Consider the following 23889-nt stretch of genomic DNA (forward strand, 5'->3'; position numbering starts at 1 on the left):
TTGCTGTTTCCAGGAGCTGCTTGAGGTAAGCGCCACCCGGACCCCTGCTGCCCTATGAGCTTCTTGGTCCAAGCCCAGAGCACTGTCCACCCCCAACCCCACCCCAGAGCCCACACCCCCCGCTGGAGTCCTCCCCCCGCACTCCCTGCCCCAGTCCAGAACCCTTTGCCACGCCCTGAACTCCTCATTTCTGCCTGCACCCCAGAGCCCTGCATGCCAACCCCCAAGTCCGTGAGCATTCATGGCCCGCCATACAATTTCCATACTCAGCTGTGGCTCTTGGACCAAAAAGTTTGCCCATCCCTGCTTTAGGAGGCAGCTGTTTACAGCTCCCTAAGGGCAGCTTTTCCGATAAATCTGGATTCTCAAGGTGTGGGGTTCCCAAGCTTAACCGTATCGCAGCTCCCTTCCAGGGATTTTAAAACTTGATGGCGCTTCAAAACCAAGTACCATTTTTCAACCAACTCGAGACAATTCGCGCATGCTCAGTTACACCAAGAGCGGTGGCCAAACGTACAGAGGCGTGACTTGTTACTGAGCATGCCCGGAGAAGCTCGCGCATGCGCTGTCGCTCCACCGGCCCGGCTAGGTGGGCGCAGTTCGGGGCTTTGCGTGTAGTGCGACTGCGCAGTTCGGGGCGTTTGCAGGAAGTAGTCGGCCCCAACCGCACGTGGTGGGATTAGGGAAGCGCCAGCCAGTGTGTGTGAGTTTCCGCGCTTGTCACCCCTGGCAACGGGACGCGTAAGGACGGGAATGTCGGGCCGGGAGCCGCGGAGAGAGGAGGAGGGGGCGAAGCTGCCCCAGAAGGACGAGCTGACCCGAAAGGTGGGGGCGGGGCGCGAATCTCACTCCCGCACACGGCCCTCGCGAGACCGGAGGTTCCGGCCTCTGCAGAATAGATGCGGGTCCAGTTCCGGTTGGGGTCCGTGCGGGAGGAGGAGGGGGGCCCCCTGCCGGCTGGGCGCAGCGCGGCCCAGTGGGGGCACCAGCCTGGTCTCCTCCTGCTTATTTGGCGTCATCACTACAAGAGCGTTCGCGGTGTGATGTCACGCTGCAAGGTCTAACGTCATAATGCCGCGACAGCGAATCAGGATGTTATATTGGCCCTGAACACACTTTCTGGGAAATCGTGTGGCGTTGAGCGCTTGCTGTGAAAATGGGGGTGCAGGGCGGCAGGAGTATAAGGGTGATGACTTTATTTTTACCCCCCAGAAAAAAATTAGAGATTCAGTACCATGAAAAAGCAGAGATTTTTGGCTTTTTTAATTTTCACAGTAGAGAAACTTCCACCATAATTTGGCCCTAATTAATGGCCATATTGGCAGTGGCAGGGCTAAATGGAGATATTGGTAGAACTACTTTGTCATGCCTAGTGTTGATCACTCCAAGCCTGAGATAAATGGTCAGGGAATTGTGGGTTATCTTATGCTACAGCTACTTATCCCATATATGCTCCATGGAGACATAAAATATTTTAGCCTCTGGAGTTGTCATTCTGGCATTCTTCACAAACACTAAATATTTACTGTCGAGACAGTAGTGTCATCAGTCTGTAAGTCTGGTAAATCCCAAGGAACCTCCTCCATTTTCCTTTTGTAAATGTGCTGCTTCTCCATGTCCTCGGTGGAGGATATTGGTGTAAAATGTGTGCTTTGGTTTGAGCGCCTGAGAGACTGGAATGGGATCAAAGGTGGATTTATGCCAACTTTGTGACTTCCAAATTCTGGAACCAGTTAAGGTACTGTTCAGTTCATGGCATAAATAGAGGAGATGCTGTGCTGTTCTAGTTTATGTCCAGTTGCCTGTGGCCCTAAGGGACATTCTTGCAGCTTGTAATAGCTGAAGTGTAGAGGTTCTTTGGTCTTTTTTCCAACAGTGACCCCTATATCGGGGAAAGAAGGTGTGGGCAGCTCTGCACTTCAAGGATTCCCCCTGCCCTTGAGATGTTCCCAGGAAATTGACAAAATTGGCTTCACAGTTCTTTGCATTGTTGTGTGCTTCAGGATTTTTCTAACTTCTTTGTCACCCTGAAGAGACCCATTTTTCCCCCCTGGAAAGAAGGAGATCCCACAAAACAGATTTTTCATATGCTGTTGTTCCATTAACCTCAGTGAAATTCTTCTGATTTATACCAGAATAATTCAGAATCTAGTTCCTAGCCTGTTGCTTACAAAACATACCATATTTGCTTACATAGTAACCCCATCTACAAGAGTAGTAGGTTTTATTAGGGTCTGGTGCAAAGCTCATTGAAAGCAATAGAAAGACTCACATTGATTTCAGTAGGCTTTGGAATCAGGCCCTAGATGTGCAGTACTGATCACATGCAATTGTGGAGAAAAAGATGCAGATCGTGTACAAATTACCTCCCTTCTAAAGCAGGTATTTGAAAATATGATTTACTCCCTCCTGGTTTGCTGGCTCAGACTTCTACAGATACCTAGTTTTCAGATCAAATTAATTTCAGAAAAATTTACTTCGGCTTCTATTAGTCATATGCCCCAGGATATCTTACTGGTTATGTTTATATTGGCTATGGAAACATCTTTCATGTGTCAGTTTACTTTCCATTCTTTACTCCATCACTTTTCTATCTGATTTCTCCTGGACCTTCAGAGTAAGGTAGATGCAAATGTTTGTCTATCTGAAAACATGGGTTGGAGTGTTAATAGTGGGTTTGTCCCTTCCAGCCCTGATATTCTATGATTCTACCTGAAAGGGGGTTCCAAAGAGGATGGATCTAGACTCTTCTCAGTGGTAGCTGATGACAGAACAAGGAGTAATGGTCTCAAGTTGCAGTGGGGGAGGTTTAGGTTGGATATTAGGAAAAACTTTTTCACTAGGAGGGTGGTGAAACACTGGAATGAGTTACCTAGGGTGATGATTTAATTGGGGATTGGTCCTGCTTTGAGCAGGGGGTTGGACTAGATGACCTCCTGAGGTCCCTTCCAACCCTGATATTATATGATTCTATGGTTATAACATACTGATTTATTTGTTATAAATCTAGAGTTCTGTTATGTTTTTCAGATTAAAGAGCAGAAAGTTGTAGTTGATGAGCTTTCCAACTTGAAGAAGAACCGGGTGAGTGATTACAAAGTGGTTTTTTAGCAATTCATTTTTTGCATTAGATAAATCGCCATTGTCCAGCTTGTCCTCGTCCGTCCCTTCACAAACGCAAGTCAATGCCACACCACTCTGTTTTATTACAAACATGTTCTTTCCATTTCTGGCCAAGAGTTTTGTTCTGGGATCAGCCTAACGCATTTCCGGTCTGCCCAGTGGTCGCTTGTGGTCTCTGGGGATCCAGTCACTGATTCGGGTTGTCCACATATTGTCTTACCTGCGGACTACATGACCCGTCCATCTCCACTTTGCGTTGTACATCGCCTGCACTACATCGGTCACCTCCGTATGCCTTCTGATCTCCTCATTTGGTAGATGATCACAGAGCGATATCTTGCAGATTCGCCTTTCCATTGCTCTCTGGGTGACAGTGAATTTTTCTTCCTCCACTTTCATTGTTGACCAGCTTTCCACTCCCTATATCATTGCTAACAGAGCAGTGGAGTTAAACAGTTCTTTCCTTTTCTTCATGGGCAGTTTATCATCCATTAGAGTTGTCTTTATTTTGTTGAAACTTTCCCGCCCCGCCTTTTTCGTGCTACTGCATTCCCCTTTGAATGTTCAGCTGCTGACCTAGATAAATATATTTGTTGACCTCCTCAATTACTTTCCCTTTCACAGCGATGATTCCTGCTTCGAATGCTCATTCCGCATCCACTTAGTCTTTGACGTGTTCACTTCCAACCTGATAGAATGCGACAGTGTTTGCAGTTGCTGCAGTTTATTCTCTAGATAAAGGAAGGTGGGAAAGCATGAGAAAACAAATACAAACACTTCAAAATAGCTGATGCCCACTATGAGTGACATTTTTTAAGACAGCATTTAGTTGTTGTTATATTGATATTATTAACTTAGTTTACGCACCTTATCAAAGAAGATTTATTTTCCAGGAAGTGATCATATCCAGTTTTGTGGTAGTGATGGAGTGTAGCGCATCCTAGATCAAAGTAAAACACTTGTGTGCCCCTTCCAACACTTCTCAATGCTTCAAGCCAAAAAGAAGACAATTCCTACTGTACATTTTCTAAGTGGTGAGGGAATTACTCTCCATATTACATTCAGAACTAAGCTGTGCAGGAATTGTTTTTTATCAGGGGAAATACCAAATTTGGCGTCAAACTCATAATATTTGTCACAGATTTTCTCAGATTTTGAAGGCAAAAGTTGTTTAAAGTTGCTTTAAAAAAATTCAAAGAAGACCTTCTCTGCTGTTGTCCTCCTCTATGAACCCCTTGAGTTTTATGACCATTATGCAAGAATTGGTAGGTGAAGGGCTGTAGATAGAAATGAGAAAACAGATGTTATGTGCACTGATAAGCAAATAAATACTTTCCTTTTCTCTAAGGATAACTTATATTGGCTAAAACTCCAAGATAAAGATGTATATCCTACATGGAAGGGGAAATATCTGCTTCCGGCTTTAATACCTAAGAAAAGCAAAACAGCTTTCAATGGCTACTTCAAAATGATTGTGTTCTGATATTTACCAGTTTTTCTGTATGGCTATCAGTCTGATTAATCAGTGTCTAAAGTTCGTAAAAGAAAAATTAATTCAGTTTATCTTTGGATCAGCACAATTTGTTTTGTCGTTAATCGTGTCCATGATGTGTGGGATTTTCAGAAGCCCTTACCATTGGCCTAGCTGCTTCCTTTGAAATAAGAGTGAGATTTACCATTCATTTTGAGGGGAGCAGAGTTAAGCCAATATTGAGCGTGTGTGAAAATCCTACCTTATATGCACAAGTTAAAACCCTTTTAAAAATAAAGATAGAGTTAACTATATACAAATGTCATCTACAAAACATACATAAATGACCACACTGTATTTTCAGAGAGATCTGATGCATTACCTACCAACTATTTAATTTCAACAGTGCACAGAAAAATTGACAATCAGTGTAAATGGACTTACATGTTCTTAAAAATAAATCATTCAAGGTGCAGGTAAATTATACAGAAACATGTAAACAATTCATGACAAAAGCAGAATTAGTTTGAGCCCTGGATAGCTCTGGACTGATAATGGGTCCTTGTCAAATAAGATCAATTTTTTTCTTGGTATGCTTATTAGTGGACATGTTCACATCAGAGTTGGCACCATTGGCTGACTCATTGGCAGTTTCAGCAGAGAGTATGGAAGAGATGGAGGATGGATACTGAGGCACATTGGAGGGGCAGTGTAAGAAAGCATGTACCTGCCACTTCTGGTACAAGTGTTCTGTGGATAGAGGACTTCAGTCTCCAGGACTCTCCATCTGAAGTTTCACAAACACACAAATTCCCCCCCCCCCTTTTTTTTTTTTTGTGGTGTATATAGTATGCCAATTGAGACTGCTATTTCATGTTTTGGTTAACTGTTCGGTTCTGATAGGATTAAATGCACAGTAGGTATGATATGAAATCACAGGCTCGTGCCACAAGTTTTGTCCCCTAGCACCATGACTGAATAGTTCACTGTGGCTTTGTGTACTTTGTGAATGTCATGGATACAACTTGATAAAGAATTGTCTTTATGGTGTAGTAGAACCTCGTTTTTACAAACCACCAGTTACATGAACCATTTTTCTTGATGGGACAAAGGGTCACAACAAAAGAGATGTCAATGAAGAACGAATCATCATCCCTTTATATTCTGATGCCTTCAGTGTGTTGAAATTGCTTTACAGTTTGAAAGACAAGAAAATGATGCAGTTGCATCATACTGCAACTCAGGCACTGTACCGACTAATTTTTTTATGTTCAATTTTATGAACTTTTTGACTTTCTGCACTCAGTCTCCAATTAGGTTGTAACACAGAGGCTCTACTGTATATACAATTTATGTTGGGCCAAATCCTGTAGTTTTTAATCCATCTATTCTAAACTCTCACTGAAGCTTTGAGTGAGTAGGGACTCCAGGACTCTGTCAGTATAGATGATAACCGCGTTCTGTTATACATTTTACAACTATTATATGTGTTGCAAAGAATTAACTTTTTAATATTTTTATCTTTTATCCTATATTATTTGTATCACGTACATGTACTTTTAGTACAATGCCTTTTAATGTAGTAAATTGATAGACACTTGCCTTTTAAAACAATGAGAATTTGTGTGTCCTTTTGGCGTCAGTACTTTCAGTAATGTCTTATCTAAATTGTTGATTAAAATGTCTAACTTGGCCTGATATTTGCCAATATCATGTTAGCCATTCATACACTTTAAGTATTCATAAATATGTTTACTTTCAATTTAGTTTATATTTGAAATGGTGGCACTTGATTCATCATATTTGAGGGAAGAAGAATATAAAATAGCAGTAGGTAACAATGCTGTGGATGATAAAACAGTTGTCATGATAACATGTTAGACTTCTGCTGTGGATTTGTTATTAACCCTAACCTATCCCAATTTCCTCTTATTTTTCAGAAAGTTTATAAACAGCAACCCAATAGCAACATATTCTTTCTTGTAGACAGAACAGAAATGTTATCTGAATGCAAAAGTAAGTTCTTAACACACATTGCCTACCAATATTTAAAGGTGGTATTTGTAACTGTGTAGGATTTCTCCTGCAGATCAAAATGAACAGCTTTATTCAAAGCTGTATGATTGCTGTGTTTAATTTGTCTGTATAGGACAGAAGACTAAAGTAATCACAATATTATGTATATGCGTGATAAAGTACTTAAACTGAAAAGCTTCCAGTCCTAAAAATGTAGGACGGGATGCCAGTAAAAATTATAGTAGACCTAGTGCCCAGTCCTCTGAATTGCTGAGCACCCTCAACTCCTTTCAGGAAGCAATCAGCATCTTGCAGCATTTGGTCCCATATAGGAAGAATAAACCTGTCTGAAAGTAACATGGGTTAAGGAAGAAAGAAAACTGAAGTTGAACTGAAAACCTTTGGGGGCTGGAGGAATGGACTTTGGGATTATGGAGGTGTGGAGGGTCGAGGATCTAGGATAGAAGCATCTGGAGATAAGGGAGAATGAGAGAGAGAGACTTGTTGGTTAAATAAAGACCAAGAAGCATCAAGTAGATGAGAAATCTAGGGTCAGGTGTGGAATGAATTCCAAGATGTAAATGAACTCAGTAATTTCTGGATGGAACAAATGGTGCTTGCTCTTTGTTTCTTAGAGTGTTTTTAGCCAGTTTACACTGAGAAGGCTTTAGTTAAGATAGTTTATGCAGTAAAGTGCAAATCTTATATTGACAGTAGCTAGGAGTTCACCAGCTTCTGATATTGGTAAAAGTCTTATATATAAAAATGCAGTACAATAATAATGACTTAGATTAGAGAGATAGATTGTAAACTCTTTGGGGCTGTCTTTTTGTTCTATACCTGTACAGTACCCAGCACAATAGGGTCCTGGTCCATGACTGAAGCTCTTAGTCTTAGGCACTACAATAATACAAATAATAATTTTGGTACTTGATAAGTCAGGAGTTATAGTTAATAGCCCAATCAATGCAAATTTAACGACATACAATTTTTAAAGTTCATGTATACAAAAATGTGCATTAACAATAAGAATATATATCTAAATTTGAATGTCTTTAAAGGGGAAAAAGCTGCAATGGGCTGATTTGTGCAATGGTACTGATGCATAACACTTTCATATTTTCTTGTTATATGTCTTTAAATTTTGTGTTGATTGGACTGTTGGCTATAATTACTGACTTATCAGGAACCATTATTATTACTATTTATTATTTGTATTATCGTAGTGCCTAAGACGCCCAATCACAGGACTGGAAGGAACCTCAAGAGGTCATCTAGTCCAGTCCCCTGCACTCATGGCATGACTCAGTATTATCTAGACCATCCCTGACAGGTGTTTGTCTAACCTGCTCTTAAAAATCTCCAAGGATGAAGATTCCACATCCTCCCTAGGGAATGTATTCCACCCTGACAGTTAGGAAATTTTTCCTAATGTCCAACCTAAACCATCCTTGCCCATTGCTTCTTGTCCTATCTTCAGAGGTTAAGAACAACAATTTTTCTCCCTTCTCCTTGTAACAACCTCTTATGTACTTGAAAACTGTTATCATGTCCCATCTCAGTCTTCTCTTTTCCAGACTAAATAAACCCAGTTTGTTCAATCTTCCCTCATAGGTCATGTTTTCTAGACCTTTAATAATTTTTCTTGCTTCTCCAATTTGTCCACATCTTTCCTGAAAGGTGGCGCCCAGAATTGGACACAATACTCCAATTGAGGCCTAATCAGCGCAGAGTAGAGAGGAAGAATTACTTCTTGTGTTTTGCTTACAACATTCCTACTAGTATATCCCAGAATGATGTTTCCTTCTTTTTTTGCAACAGTGTTACACTGTTGACTCATATTTAGCTTGTGGTCCACTATGATCTGCAGATCCCTTTCCACAGTAAGTATTCCTTCCTAGGCAGTCATTTCCCATTTTGTATGTGTGCAACTGATTGTTACTTCCTAAGTGGAGTATTTTGCATTTGTCCTTATTGGATTTCATCCTGTTCATTTTAGATCATTTCTCCAGTTTGTCCAGATCATTTTGAATTATAATCCTATCTTCCAAAGCATTTGCAACCCCTCCCAGCTTGGTATCGTCTGCAAACTTTATAAGTGTACTCTCTATGCTATTATCTAAATCACTGATGAAGATACTGAACAGAATTTGACCCAGAACTGATCCCTGTGGGACCCCACGCATTATGCTCTTCCAGCATGACTGTGAACCTCTGATAACGACTTAACAGAGAATGGTTTTTCAACCAGTTATGCACCCTTCTTATAGTAGCTCCATCTAGATTGCATTGCCCTAGGTTGTTTATAAGAAGGTCATGCGAGACAGTATCAAAAGCTTTATTAAAGTCAAGCTATATCACGTCTACTGCTTCCTCCCATACACAAGGCTTGTTTCCCTGTCAAAGAAAGGTATCAGGTTGGTTTGATACGATTTGTTCTTGACATATCCAAGCTGACTGTTACTTATCACCTTACTATTTTCCAGGCGTTTGCAAATTGATTGCTTTATTATTTTCTCCATCTCTTTCCAGGTACAGAAGTTAAGATAACTGGTCTGTAATTCCCCAGGTTGTGCTTATTTCCCTTTTCCAGTCTTCTGGAATCTCTCCCATCTTCCATGACTTTCCAAAGGTAATCGCTAATGGCTCAGATATCTCCTCAGTCAGTTACTTGAGTATTCTAGAATGCATTTCATCAGGCCCTGGTGACTTGAAGACATCTAACTTGTCTAAGTAATTTTTAACTTGTTCTTTCCCATTTTAGCCTCTGATCCTACCTCATCTTCACTGACATTCGCTATGTTAGATATCCAATCACCACCAACCTTCTTGGTGAACACCAAAACAAAGAAGTCATTAAGCACCTCTGCCATTTGCACATTTTCTGTTATTGTTTTTTCCCCCTCATTGAGTAATGGGCCTACCCTGTCCTTGATCTTCCTCTTGCTTCTAATGTATTTGTAGAACGTTGCCTGTTGCACTTTGTCTCTAGCTAGTTTGATCTTGTTTTGTATCTTGGCCTTTCTAATTTTGTCCCTACATACCTGTGTTATTTGTTTATATTCATCCTTTGTAATTTGACCTAGTTTCCACTTTCTGTAGTATTCTTTTTTGAGTTTCCGATCATTGAAGATCTCCTGGTTAAGCCAGCGTGGTCTCTTGCCATACTTCCTATCTTTCCTATGCAGTGGGGTAGTTTGCTCTTGTGCCTTTAATAATGTCTCTTGAAAAACTGCCAACTGTCTTCCATTGTTTTTACCCTTAGATTTGCTTCTACTGGGATCTTACCTACCAACTCCCTGAGTTTACTAAAGTCTGCCTTCTTGAAATCCATTGTCTTTATTTTGCTGTTCTCTCTCCTACCATTCCTTAAAATCATGAACTCTACCATTTCATGATCACTTTCACCCAAGCTGCCTTCCACTTTCAAAATCTCAACCAGTTCTTCCCTATTGGTTAAAATCAAATCTAGAACAGCCTCTCCCCAGTACCTTTCTCCACCTTCTGAAATAAAAAGTTGTCTCCAAGACATTGTCTACATTCCAAGAACTTGTTCGATAATCTGTGCCCTGCTGTGTTATTTTCCCAACAGATGTCTGGGTAGTTGAAGTCCCCTATTACCACCGAGTCCTGTGCTTGGATGATTTTGTTAGTTGCTTAAAAAAAGTCTCATCTACCTCTTCTTCCTGGTTAGGTGGTCTGTAGTACACCCCTACCATGACATCACCCTTGTTTTTTACCCCTTTTATCCTTATCCAGAGACTTTCAGCAAGTCTGTCTCCTATTTCCATCTCAACCTTAGTCCAAGTGTATACATTTTTAATATATAAGGCACAGCTCCTCCCTTTTTTCTCTGCCTGTCCTTCCTGAGCAAACTGTATCCTTCGATACCAATATTCCAGTCATGCGTATTATCCCACCAAGTCTCTGTGATACCAATTATGTCATAGTTGTGTTTATTTACTAGCATTTTGAGCTCTTCCTGTTTATTCGCCATACTTCTCGCATTGGTATACAGATCTAAGCTACTGATTTGATTTCCCCCACCGTCAGTTCTGTCTTGTCTCTCCCTTATCCCTGCTATAACAAGCCATGCTCCCCCCAAATCCCTTCTCTCCAGTCTCCATGTTTTTGACTTACCAGTGGGCTTTGGTCAACTGCCCCCTTCAAACCTAGTTTAAAGCCCTCCTCACTAGGTTAGCTAGTCTGTATCCAAATAGGCTCTTCCCCTTCCTCGATAGGTGGACCCCATCTCTGCTTAGCAGTCCTTCTTCCTAAAACTGCATCCCATGGTCAAGGAAGCCAAAGCCTTCCTGGTGACACCATCTTCGCAGCCAGGCATTCACCTCCAGGGTGCATCTGTCTCTGCCTGGGCCCCTATCCTTGACCAGAAGGATCGAAGGGAACACTGCTTGCGCTCCCAACTCCTTCACCCTTACTCCCAGAGCCCTGTAGTCACTTCTGATCTGCTGAGGGTCATACCTCGCAGTATCATTAGTGCCCACATGGATGAGTAGCATGGGGTAGTGGGGGAGCATGGGGATGATCCTCGACAATCTCTCCATAACATCTCGGATATGGGCCCCTGACAGGCAGCATACCTCCCAGATGCCATGTTAGGGTGACAGATGGGTGCCTCCAACCCCCTCAGAAAAGAGTCACCAACCACCACTACACTACATTTTCTCCTGGGAGTGGTGGCTGCGATCCTCCCAGCCTTGGGGGTACATGGCTTCTCCTCCTCCACCTTTGGGGGTGATTCCTCATCTCTTGTTGCCCAGGCAGCATAAAGGTTTTCAGTCACCATGGTGGGTGGGTTGGGAGTAGGGATGGAGCACTGCCTGCTGCCAGAATTAACCAGGAGCTAGTGTCCTCCCTGTGACAGAGCCATATCCTCCTCCCTCGGTGGTGTGACAGCAGTCTTCTGTAGCTGGATAGCTTCCTCAGTCTTGGATGTCTCCCTATGAATACTCCCAAGGAACTGGGCATGGATGTGCCTCAGCCTAGCCACCTCCTGTAGCTCTCCCACCTGCTTCCTGAGAGATTCCGCCATCAGGCACCTTTCACACTGGATGGTCCCCCCCAGCCTGGCTTTCTGTGAGTGGGAAATGCAGGCCACAGTCTCTGCAGATCCACACCAGGATCTGCATAGAGGCATCCATGGTTAGGTTGTCTGCCTAGATACAGGCGCAGGTGGAGGAGACAGGAGCAACGTTGGCACTGGCGATGCGGCCCTTCCTAACCATAGCGATTTTATTTAGTCTCCCTCCCACAAACCCCATCTCAAACTCCCCTGTTTGCGGTCCCCTGTTCGTTAGCTCCCCTTGCTCGCTTAGCCTCTGGCTTTTAAGGCCTTCATGGACCAGGATCCTATTGTGCTAGGCACAGTACAAATATAGAACAGAAAGACAGTCCCTGCCCTAAAGAGCTTGCTGTTTATCCCTCTAATTCATTATTATTCTACCACATTTATCGAATTTATTAAAAGAATTTTAAGTGATTATTTATTTCCTCTTTTCTTTTATGCAGACACATTAGATGACCTGAAGAGGGCACATCAGGAGATAGAAAATTCAGAGAAGACCAAAATCAGAAAATAGACCTTTTAAATTCTATATAGCAATGTGTGGTATTTGTTGTGTTGTCAGTTTGTTTGTTCAGCACACTATTGGTGGCTTCTTCAAAGATGGTCTGCTGTGCAACCTAAGAAGAAGAGGACCTAACAGCAGCCAGCATCTGATAAAGACTGTGTCTGATCTCTCCTACCAGTGTTTGTTTTCTGGCCATATACTTCACCTGAGGGGACTGATGACTCCCCAGCCTCTGACAGACATTGATAACAATGTGTTTCTTTGGAATGGAGAAGTCTTCAATGGAATTCACGTAGGGACAGCAGAGAATGACACTGAAGTTATGTTTCATCATCTTTCATCATGTAGTAGTGAATCTGATATTTTGTCACTCTTCTCATCTGTTCAGGGTCCGTGGTCTTTTATTTATTATCAAGCATCGAGACACTACTTGTGGTTTGGAAGGGATTATTTTGGTCGTCGTAGTTTGTTGTGGCAGTTTAATAAAGAGCTAGACAGGGCTCTCTGTTTGTCGTCTGTAAGTGCTCTTTCTGAATCTGATAACCAATGGCAGGAAGTTCCAGCATCTGGAATTTACAAAATTGATCTTAAGGCATGTGCTATATCTGAGTCTTTGGTTTTAACATTCTATCCCTGGAAATACCATTCCAGAGAAAATGCAATAGAAGAAACATTCCTCAGTGGCTTGGATCAGATTTCAAAAGATTTACCTGCCTATGTGTCTCTTACGATGAGTGAGTTAAACCTTTCTCTAATAACACCAGTTGTTCCTTTGAATAGGACAGTTCCTGAAACTTCAGTTGACTCTCATTGCCGTAATATTACTAATAGTACAGTTACTGTAGAAGATCTTCATCGATTTCTTGCAGAAGAGCACAAGAAGAAATTGGTCCAACAGCTTATTGATGTTTTAAGTGAAGCAGTAAAGAGACGTGTTTTATATCTGTTTAGAGATACAGGTCAGCTAACAGGAGAAATTCCGAGTATGCCTACCAAGAAAGCACATGTTGCAATATTGTTTTCTGGTGGTATTGATTCTATGCTTATTGCAACCCTAGCTGATCGACATATTCCTTCAGAGGAACCAATTGATCTTCTTAACGTAGCCTTCATGATTAAAGAACAGACAATACAAAGCAAGCAGAAAAAACAACATGAATTGCATTCTTGTCAGGAATGCTGTAAAAAACTTGATACTACAATTGTTGATAACTTTTCTTGCTTCAATGTGCCTGACCGAATCACTGGCAGAGCAGGACTGGAAGAACTAGAGACTATTAATCCTTCAAGAACTTGGAATTTTGTGGAAATTAATGTTACACTTGAGGAACTGAAAAGAATGAGACAACAGCGCATACGCCACTTAGTTTATCCATTGGATACCGTTCTGGATGACAGCATTGGTTGTGCAGTTTGGTTTGCTTCCAGGGGAGAAGGTTTTATTACTACCCAGGGAGATGTAAAACCATATAAAAGTTCTGCAAAGGTATAAGATCTTCTTTGTTTTATAGTTGGTCAATAAAAATAAGTGTAGTGCAGTTTAGCTTCAGTAGTCAGTAAAAAATTAATAAATATCCAAGCTCGCTGCAATACAAGTAGCAAGCATAAGTAAATTTTGCAGTTGTAATAAGTGTGTAACTGTCTGCAGTTCCAAAAATGCAGGACTCCTGCATTCAATTCCTTGGCATGGAATTATTCTATTCTGTAAGCTTGAGTATACAGCAGTAGAACTGGGAAAGGCAATAGTCTTCAGCCTGGAATATTCAATTTTTGAATTGATGTAGTAGAGAAGAATTGTACCATCAGATCTAGTCTAAACAGATCTGAAATATTTAAATCTGCAGAAAATTTAGTTAATCAGCATTGTTTTGTGCTGGTATCCCACATCCAGTAATTCCCACAATATCAATATTTGGGTTGGTATGTGACAAAACAAAATGCTATTATTATTGAGGGGTGAGGATTGTTTTTTGAAGGCTTCTGACATATTTTAAACAGTCATTTAAAGAGCAACTTTTCCTCTGTTTCCACCTGATATTTTTCTTGCCGTTTTGAAGGGGGCAACTTCTTGTAGTAATTTGATAGCTACTTCAAGAATTCTCTTTTTCCTCCCACTTGTCTTTGGTAGTGAGCATGGAGAAAGGATGAATGTTTTTTAAAATGATGCTGCATATTTGGAGTTCACTTCTGCATCTGCTTTGAGGTTTATACTATTTGCTGCCAGTTAATGGGGATGTTTAAAATGGTTGGAGTCAAATAATAGAGGATTTAGTGCACAGTTGAATGGATTTTGCTTTATTTTCAGATTGTGCTACAACCTATAATGGCTTATGCATCAGAGTGGGTCACCTAAAGATGTGAATACTGGTTTTATTTTAGTTGTCTTTCAGGTGACGTGATTTACTTAGCAGTTTATCTCAATTCTTCAAAAAGTTCAAATTATTTTTTCCCCCAAATAGACTGAAATGGTTTATTGTAAAAGACCAGGTTTTTTGTTTTTCTTTAATGAGTTAAAGCATGAGTGTATACTGTTCAGGTCTGATCCTGCTCCAATTTAAATCAGGGTTCCCAGTGACTTCAGTGAGAACAAGATCAGGATCTATAAAAATGAATAAATGCAGGCTTATTTTATTATGTTAATCTAAATGTGTTTGAATATATTTATTGGGTTTATTTTCAGATTTTTATAGTTGAATATTTGGGGAATCTATAACGTTTTCCCCCTTTACAGTTCCTAGATAAATAATAAAATACCATTTTTATACTCTTCTGTAGGTTGTGCTTACAGGAATTGGAGCAGATGAGCAGCTTGCAGGATATTCCCGACATCGTGTTTGCTTCAAAAAATACGGTTTAGAGGGTTTGAATAAGGAACTAGGAATGGAGCTGGCTCGCATTTCTTCTAGAAATCTTGGCCGGGATGACAGGATTATTGGAGATCATGGAAAAGAAGCAAGGTAGCACTGTTTTAACATGCAGCAAACAGTTTCAACTCAGAACTCCATTTCTAGCACTGCAGTGGAATTTTAAATCAAAATTGTCTTTTCTTAATTTTTAAAAATTCCATGAGGACATTTGTTTAGGGTGTGGGTGTGTGTACACAGACATTGGGCCTGTACTAATTTAAAGTGCTTAGAGTACCCCTTAAGAAGACATAGCAACTTGAAAATCACACTTCCACCTGAAAATTTTACTTCCAGTCTCATGTTAGTATGATGACGTTACCCTCACAAGCACTCATTTGAGGTGCCCTCACCTGCACACTGTGATGGTTCTTGGGGTACCCAGGACTTTGAGCCACCTTGTTACCTCTTTGCCTCCAGCAAGAGAGAGACTTGCTGTTGCTTAACCCTTTGCAGTGTTATCAGCTCCCTGACACCTCCAGTCTGTTAGCCACCAAAACAATCTCCTCCGGACAATGCTAGCCCGGCCCCTCCCTTTGCTTTAAGAATAGGTCCACTCCGGTCCCCAAACCGTTCTGAAGATTTTCCCTTTGATATCTTGCCCCTCTCACTGGCTACTCACAGAAATATCATGTTTGCTATCCCCCAGGGGACAGTGTATATATGAGGTTGTGTGATTCAACTGAGGATCAGCTCATATATATCATCACAGCACTGCAATATTATAGTGAAAACTTAAATTTATTATCAAAGGCTAAAATGTAAGAGACAGTGAGTAAGGGTAGTCCAGTCAGCAAGGTAACATTAAACTCGGTACACACTTTCTAGAGACTAAACTTAACTTTAACAGTCTAACCATCTGTCTAAAAGCAGTCTTATCTCTCCTAAATGTCCTTTACAGTGCTGCCAAGCAGGGCCGTTTTGGATCCCATTTTCATGAATGTGCCCAATTATTCCCTCACATGCAGGATAAAGTGGTGTCTTTTTGCCTTCTCCTTGTATCAGCAAAATTAATTGTTGGCTTCCAGAGTCAGGATGACCCCTACCTTCTCCCTACCCCGAGTTTTATTGCTTGGTGTGCTGACTTCATGTTGCTTTCATATTCTTCTGTTGACTTCAAATGCAAAACGGGCTTTCGTTGTGTTGACTTACAAAGGCAGGTGGGTGACTAAACATCCTTTGTCTAGTAGAAACCTGTTTATCAACACTGCCTTGATTCAGACATTTTTGGAATGTATTTTCAGTGAGTGAATGAGAGAGAGAGAGAGAGAGCGCGCGCGTGTGTGTACCCATTTCACAACTATATTAATGACCAGTGTGATCCTGGCGTTCATTTAAGATCCTACATTACATCATTTATGGATAAATATGATGAATGTGGTGTGATAGGTATAGTGAGTTTGTGTGGCCTGTTGGGAGTTACTGTTACAGACAGGAGTTTTTATGGTCACACACTCTTTTCTCCAGGTTTAGCATAACAGAAACAGCAGCAGCAAAGTTTAAACTGAAGAGGCAGCAGACAGATATGTCCACAAGGAGGAAGGAGAGGCCTGAGCATTTTTGGTAGTGTTCTTGGCCCAAAAGACTTCTAAACCTCAGGAAGGGAGCAAAAATTTTTTTTAATCCATACATGCTGTTAGGTGTTCTTATAGAAACCTTATATTTCTTATATTTAGTTGATTTTGTCACTTTATAGGGGAACAGCCATTGTTCTGCATAAAGCCTACGTAAGCTGGCTTTGTATGGGGAACTACATATGGGGACTTTAGAGAATGCAATCCATACACTTCACCCACCACCTAGGCTGTGGGATTGCAATACATGCAGTTCCTTGCAGCCATTATTCCTGACTATGGAACAGTAGCTGCTGCCCTTCCACACCCCTCGACTAGAGTTCCTAACCATTAGATTGGTATAGCCTAGATCCAGTAGCCCCAATTTAATTTACCCAGAAACAAAACATCTCCTTTCATGCCTGTTTGTCCCACCTCATGATCCCACCATTGGAGTTAAGTGATAGTGTGGAGGTTTTTGCATATTAACTCTGCACTGGGAAGAATTTCTTTCGGTATAGTAAACTGAAAAATGGATCTTAGGGCACCAATCGTGATTTTGTGACTAGCAGAAAATGTGTAATATCTTGGGGTGGGGGGGAGTTACCTACAGAGTTATAAATCTATGATACATGTGAAAGGACCTTTAAGAAGGAAGTGCCCTTTTAGCAAGGTAAAAGCTGACAGCAGGCATTAACGATCTAAATTTTTGTGACTTGTTTTTCCCTTTAGAATGGTGTAACAGAATTTTCAGTGTAAATGTGTTTTGTCTGAGAGGTTAAAATTAGACACAGCACCAGAGTGTAGCTGTATACTAAGGTTAGGTTTTACAGTAGTTCAACATTTAAAGATCCTCTGATCTTGAAAAACATTCTATTTTATAAACAGTTCTGCACCGACATAATTTATGTTTTCTCTCTTTCAAGTATCTTTATTGGTGGTGACTAAGGGAGCTATGCACAAAAACAGAATTTCTGTCATTTGCTCCTGTCATAAATATAAAGGGAAGGGTAAACCCCTTTGAAATCCCTCCTGGCCAGGGGAAAGCTCCTCTCACCTGTAAAGGGTTAAGAAGCTAAAGGTAACCTCGCTGGCACCTGACCAAAATGACCAATGAGGAGACAAGATACTTTCAAAAGCTGGGAGGAGGGAGAGAAACAAAGGGTTTGTGTGTCTGTCTGTAGTCGTCTTGGCCGGGGACAGAACAGGAATGGAGTCTTAGAACTTTTAGTAAGTAATCTAGCTAGGTATGTGTTAGATTATGATTTCTTTAAATGGCTGAGAAAAGAATTGTGCTGAATAGAATAACTATTTCTGTCTGTGTATCTTTTTTGTAACTTAAGGTTTTGCCTAGAGGGGTTCTCTATGTTTTTGAATCTAATTACCCTGTAAGATATATACCATCCTGATTTTACAGGGGGGATTTCTTTATTTCTATTTACTTCTATTTTTTATTAAAAGTCTTCTTGTAAAACACTGAATGCTTTTTCATTGTTCTCAGATCCAAGGGTTTGGGTCTGTGGTCACCTATGCAAATTGGTGAGGCTTTTTATCCAACATTTCCCAGGAAAGGGGGAGTGCAAGTGTTGGGAGGATTGTTCATTGTTCTTAAGATCCAAGGGTCTGGGTCTGTAGTCACCTAGGCAAATTGGTGAGGCTTTTTACCAAACCTTGTCCAGGAAGTGGGGTGCAAGGTTTTGGGAAGTATTTTGGGGGGAAGGACGCGTCCAAACAGCTCTTCCCCAGTAACCAGTATTAGTTTGGTGGTGGTAGCGGCCATTCCAAGGATAACGGGGGTAATATTTGTTACCTTGGGGAAGTTTTGACCTAAGCTGGTAAAGATAAGCTTAGGAGGTTTTTCATGCAGGTCCCCACATCTGTACCCTAGAGTTCAGAGTCGGGGAGGAACCTTGACAGCTCCTATTTAAGTACAAATTATTTTTTTGGGGCAAGACTTTTAAAACTTCCAATCAGATAAGTTTAAATGAAGTTTCTTATGGACGTTTATTGCTGTTTCAGTCTTTCATTTCCTCAAGACTCCACAACACTTCTGTTTTTCTCACAACATGTTAGCATCAAGATTTATGTTGCATCTCCTTCTAGGAATGGATATTGACTTGAAAGTCCAAATTTTCTACAGATCACAATAGTGTGAATTGAGTATTCTAAGGGCAGTTATCTCGTACACTACACATTTGTTTATGAGTTTAAACCCTGTCAAGGTAACAGTTTTTCATAATAGTATTTTCTGTTTAGATTTCCTTTCCTTGATGAAGATGTTGTTTCGTTTCTTAACTCTCTGCCTGTTTCGGAAAAAGCAGACTTGACTCTGCCTCGAGGAATTGGTGAGAAATTACTTTTGCGCCTTGCAGCTAAGGAGCTTGGCCTCACAGCCTCTACTATTCTGCCAAAGAGGGCCATGCAGTTTGGATCCCGGATTGCAAAAATGGAAAACAGCAACGAAAAGGCATCTGATAAATGCAGCAGACTTCAGTCAGTTTCAGTAGACTAACTTGTGATGCTGCAATTGAAGGTTTGTTCATGGCACATCTTACGAGAAACTTATGGTTTAAAATTTTGTATATTATTATGTGGATATTCAATAAAATCTTCAACATTTTAGAATTGTGTTTTATCTACTGGTTTTAATCAGTTTATCTGTAATTACACCTTGTATTTGGCCTAATGAAGAACTACTGTATTATTCAGTCTGGTCTACCAGAGCACAACTGCCGTGGGTGGAAGCAGAGGCAGGGGCTTCACAGAAAAACAACAGATTCAGGCTGTATTTTTTTTTTTTAACTAATTTTCACAGGGCTCGAGGGAAATACTTTTGAATCCACCCCACTTGACAACAGTATGAAGCTAGTATATAACATTAACTCAACAAAAAATGCCATCTCTCAGGGTTATCATGTGCATTTACTTACAGTTGAAGAAGGAAAACCTACTGTACATCACATACATTCTACCCTTTTACCAATATTGCATTGTACATTTGAAATGTACTCTACATTTAACATTTTAATTGTGTTAGTATTATATATTTTAAAAATGAAACTCACTCTTATAAGAAATTCTTAGTTTAGGATTCTAAAACGTCCATGTCAGAACAGTGATTGTTAGAGAAAACTCAAGATTTAATACAACAAGTAATATAATTCTCATCTAGTTTATAAGATGTAGAGATCTGAAGGTTTCAGAGTAACAGCCGTGTTAGTCTGTATTCGCACAAAGAAAAGGAGTACTTGTGGCACCTTAGAGACTAACCAATTTATTTGAGCATAAGCTTTCGTGAGCTACAGCTCACTTCATCGGATGCATACTGTGGAAACTGCAGAAGACATTATATACACAGAGACCATGAAACAATACCTCCTCCCACCCCACTCTCCTGCTGGTAATAGCTTATCTAAAGTGATCACTCTCCTTACAATGTGTATGATAATCAAGTTGGGCCATTTCCAGCACAAATCCAGGTTTTCTCACCCTCCGCGCCCCCCCCTCCCCCCACAGACTCACTCTCCTGCTGGTAATAGCCCATCCAAAGTGACCACTCTCCCTACAATGTGCATGATAATCAAGGTGGGCCATTTCCAGCACAAATCCAGGTTTTCTCACCCCCCCCCCTTTTTTTTTTCCAAAAACCACACACACAAACTCTCTCCTGCTGGTAATAGCTCATCCAAAGTGACCACTCTCCCTACAATGTGTATGATAATCAAGGTGGGCCATTTTGGAAATAGCCCACCTTGATTATCATACACATTGTAAGGAGAGGTTTTAGAGTAACAGCCGTGTTAGTCTGTATTCGCAAAAAGAATCTGATGAAGTGAGCTGTAGCTTATGCTCTAATAAATTGGTTAGTCTCTAAGGTGCCACAAGTACTCCTTTTCTTATTGTAAGGAGAGTGGTCACTTTGGATGAGCTATTACCAGCAGGAGAGTGAGTTTGTGTGGGGGGGGGAGGGTGAGAAAACCTGGATTTGTGCTGGAAATGGCCCAACTTGATTATCATACACATTGTAAGGAGAGTGATCACTTTAGATAAGCTATTACCAGCAGGAGAGTGGGGTGGGAGGAGGTATTGTTTCATTGTCTCTGTGTATATAGTGTCTTCTGCAGTTTCCACAGTATGCATCCAATGAAGTGAGCTGTAGCTCACAAAAGCTTATGCTCAAATAAATTGGTTAGTTTCTAAGGTGCCACAAGTACTCCTTTTCTTTTAGAGATCTGGAAGATACTCATAAAATGAATGTCTATATCACTATTGTTTAGCAGTGGTGTGATGGTAAGAAAGTAATATTAACAATGTATATAATACAAATCCTCATTGTTTCTTCCATTGTCACTTTTTTTTTTTTTTTTTTCAGTGACAGCTATCCTGATTAGGATAGAATGTCAAGCAGAAATGAGAAAGTGACCATAGATACTTGTGGAAAGGGAAGCCCTGAAATTCAAAAAGGGAAGAGAGGGGTGACAATTTTTAAACCATGTGTTAAATGTGTCTCCCTGTCCCCTGAACTGTACATAAATTAATGACAGGTTTCAGAGTAGCAGCCGTGTTAGTCTGTATTCGCAAAAAGAAAAGGAGTACTTGTGGCACCTTCGAGACTAGCAAATTTATTTGAGCATAAGCTTTCATGGAAGTGAGCTGTAGTTCACGAAAGCTTATGCTCAAATAAATGTTAGTCTCAAAGGAGCCACAAGTACTCCTTTTCTTTTTGTACATAAATTAAGGCTGTGTGATAGAGTATATACCCCATCCTGGCTCTGAAAGATGCCAGTTACCATCTGGCTGCACCTGAAGGGTGGACCAGGCCTAATTAAAGGTGCAGCCCAGCTGGGGAAGGATGACTATAAAGAAATGAAACACAGTATGAGAAGGACTGTAGGGAAGGAACTGTGTATTTCCTCTCTGGGGAGTGGAAAGTGGGAGGCTTAAGGAAGACACCTAGGGGCAGTTTTGATTTTGGGATTGGGAAGTCTGGGAACAGGTGAGAGAGATCTAATAAATGGGCAGGATCAGGACTTCAAGGGAAAGAGTCTAGGGAAGTATTCAGTGGAGGAATAGAGCAAGGGAAATTTAGAGGCGTGAAAGGTTAAGATGGAAGAAGTTGGTTTAGGATTTTATTGGGGGATGAAGAGTCCTAGGAATCCCAGCCCTGAAAAAAGGCTGAAGTTAGAGGTTGTGGAGAGGCCTGCTGACAGGCTATAGTAGGAAGAAGTCCAGGGAGGCAGCAGCAAGGAGTCCGAAGAATGCTGGTTATAGGATCCTTGGACGGGAGCCCCATATAATGGGAGGGCTTTCGTTCCCCTCCTAGCCGCTGGGGAAGGGTGTGAATGAGACTCGCTGCTGCAGTGTAGGGGGTAAGATTTTAAAGTCCTGAGAAGAGTTGAAGGTAGAAGATCAGAATAAGGACAGGGCCCGTTATTGGTGGTCTCTGTCACCTTAGAATCAGTGGGATTAAAGATGAGGGGGCCAGAGATTTGAGTCCTGAGAGGATGCTCGCAGTGCTGGAGTAGCTGCGAGCCAAAAAGCAGTAGATGAGGAGAGCCTGCTGGGCGACGCCGAGCTACCAGGGCGGGCTCGTGGGCAGGGCTGTGGGAGCGCTAAGTGTAGTGACTCCAGTTTACGTGTCCTGCTACCGGTCTTATAGTTAACAGGATCCCTGCATTCAGTGAGTCACTGAGCCACAGTTATTCCTGCTGCCACTTGTTTAATTTCATCAGAGATTAATTGGGGTGATGTGTGATCAGGAATAAATTATTCCTAACGTTTCTGTTAGTCACAAGGCCAACGCCCCCCCCCCCCGAGGGACGCTGGCGGAGGCAGTTCTCAGGGTACGGATTCAATCAGAAGCGGGCAGAAGGTGGTACCCCGATTTAGGAGCTTGCACTGGCAGCTTCCCGGGTGTCTGTGATGTCCCCGCCCCACTGCACGAAATGCACAAGCCTGCACTAGCCACAGCCCCCGCTGTAATAGGGAGCCCTGCGCTGGGCCTGGCGCGCAGCCCCGGCTCTCGCGCGCTCTCCCTCGCCGGAACACGCGAGCTGCGCGCGGGCGCGGCCAGCCCGTCGTGCACGGCGCCCCCTGCGGGGGTTGCCACGGCGAAGCGGCGGCGGCGTCCCGCGTTGCTAACGACCCCGCTAGGCCAGGCGCCGCGCGCTTCTCCCGGTTGGGCCGCGGAACCTCCTCCCTTCACACGCCCCCGCCGCGACCGGCCAGCGCGGAGCCCCACCTCCCGGGCGGCCCCCTATGCAAGGAGGGACTTGGCGGCTTCTCCCACCTCGCCGCTAGGCAGGTGAGCCGGAGAGCGCTGGCGGGAGCCGGCTGTGGGACCCCGGGAGCGCCGCTCTGTGCTGGGGACGGTGCTGTCTGTGTCCCTGGAGGCAGGGGTTGCCAACAGATACCTCATTAAGGCACCCAGATGCCTCCAAATTGGTTGCTCTTTTACCCAGTGCCTCACTGGCCTGTGGAACTCATTGCCACAGGATGATGGCGACCAAGAGTTTAACAGGATTCCAACAACAGTTCAGTGTTTGTGTGGATACCAGTGGCTGTAGTTATAATAGTGGACAGTACCAATAAACACATTTTAGAAGGTGTATAAATCTCCAAGCTTCCACACATTAGCCAATTTCTAACTGTTGAGGGTTAGAAGGAAATTTCCCTGGGAGCAGATTATCACGTGATGTTTGCTCCAAAGTTTCTTGCACCTTCCTCTGAGGGAGGTGGTACTGGTCACAGCTGGAGACAGTATATTGGATTAGTGGTCTGATCCAGTGTGGCAAATCCTATGCTTTATGTTTTCTTTAATCTTTCTGTTACTGTATTTATTTTTAGAGGTTACTTGCAACAATAGTAAATTCAGAATCATAAATTGAAATGCGATTTTTTTTCCCAAGAGCAGATTTTCTTTCGAAGTCATGCCCCCCCCCCCCGATTTTTAGAAGACTATTAAAGATAGTTTTGTCACTCCAAGGCCCTGCTAGAATTACACTGCTGTACCTATTTGGATCTAAGGTTTCAGAGTAACAGCTGTGTTAGTCTGTATTCGCAAAAAGAAAAGGAGTACTTGTGGCACCTTAGAGACTAACAAATGTATTTGAACATAAGCTTTCGTGAGCTACAGCTCACGATGAAGTGGGCTGTAGCTCACAAAAGCTTATGCTCAAATAAATTTGTTAGTCTCTACCGTGCCACAAGTACTCCTTTTCTAATTTTGATCT

At 42.0% G+C, this 23889-nt stretch overlaps 1 protein-coding gene across 4 annotated transcripts; it reads left to right on the forward strand.

Annotated features, from left to right (window-relative positions):
- The first annotated feature begins 584 nt into the window (after positions 1 to 584).
- Positions 585 to 19282, forward strand: LOC311528139 (asparagine synthetase domain-containing protein 1-like). 4 transcript variants are annotated; one of them, XM_084642817.1, is made up of 5 exons: positions 757 to 825; positions 3031 to 3084; positions 12140 to 13687; positions 14977 to 15158; positions 18914 to 19282. In XM_084642817.1, the coding sequence occupies exons 3-5, from the start codon at positions 12233 to 12235 to the stop codon at positions 19167 to 19169; spliced, it is 1893 nt and encodes a 630-aa protein (XP_084498943.1). In that variant the 5' UTR covers positions 757 to 825; positions 3031 to 3084; positions 12140 to 12232; the 3' UTR covers positions 19170 to 19282. The 4 variants fall into 4 exon arrangements, with proteins under 4 accessions (XP_084498944.1, XP_084498943.1, XP_084498942.1 ...); XM_084642816.1 differs by lacking the exon at positions 757 to 825 and adding an exon at positions 9143 to 9242 and having other exon boundaries at positions 3070 to 3084; XM_084642818.1 differs by lacking the exons at positions 14977 to 15158; positions 18914 to 19282 and adding an exon at positions 6535 to 6610 and having other exon boundaries at positions 585 to 825; positions 12140 to 12349.
- The last annotated feature ends 4607 nt before the right edge of the window (positions 19283 to 23889 follow it).

Source organism: Lepidochelys olivacea, assembly GCF_965140295.1.
Source record: "Lepidochelys olivacea isolate rLepOli2 genome assembly, chromosome: 11".
NCBI lineage: Eukaryota > Metazoa > Chordata > Testudines > Cheloniidae > Lepidochelys > Lepidochelys olivacea.

What these genes read in the sequence shown, in the direction of transcription:
- LOC311528139 (XM_084642817.1), top strand. Translation starts at nt 12,233, where the DNA reads ATGTGTGGTATTTGTTGTGTTGTCAGTTTGTTTGTTCAGCACACTATT. An exon ending in CATATAAAAGTTCTGCAAAG is followed by an intron (nt 13,688 to 14,976) that starts GTATAAGATCTT and finishes ACTCTTCTGTAG; the next exon opens with GTTGTGCTTACAGGAATTGG. An exon ending in GATCATGGAAAAGAAGCAAG is followed by an intron (nt 15,159 to 18,913) that starts GTAGCACTGTTT and finishes TTTTCTGTTTAG; the next exon opens with ATTTCCTTTCCTTGATGAAG.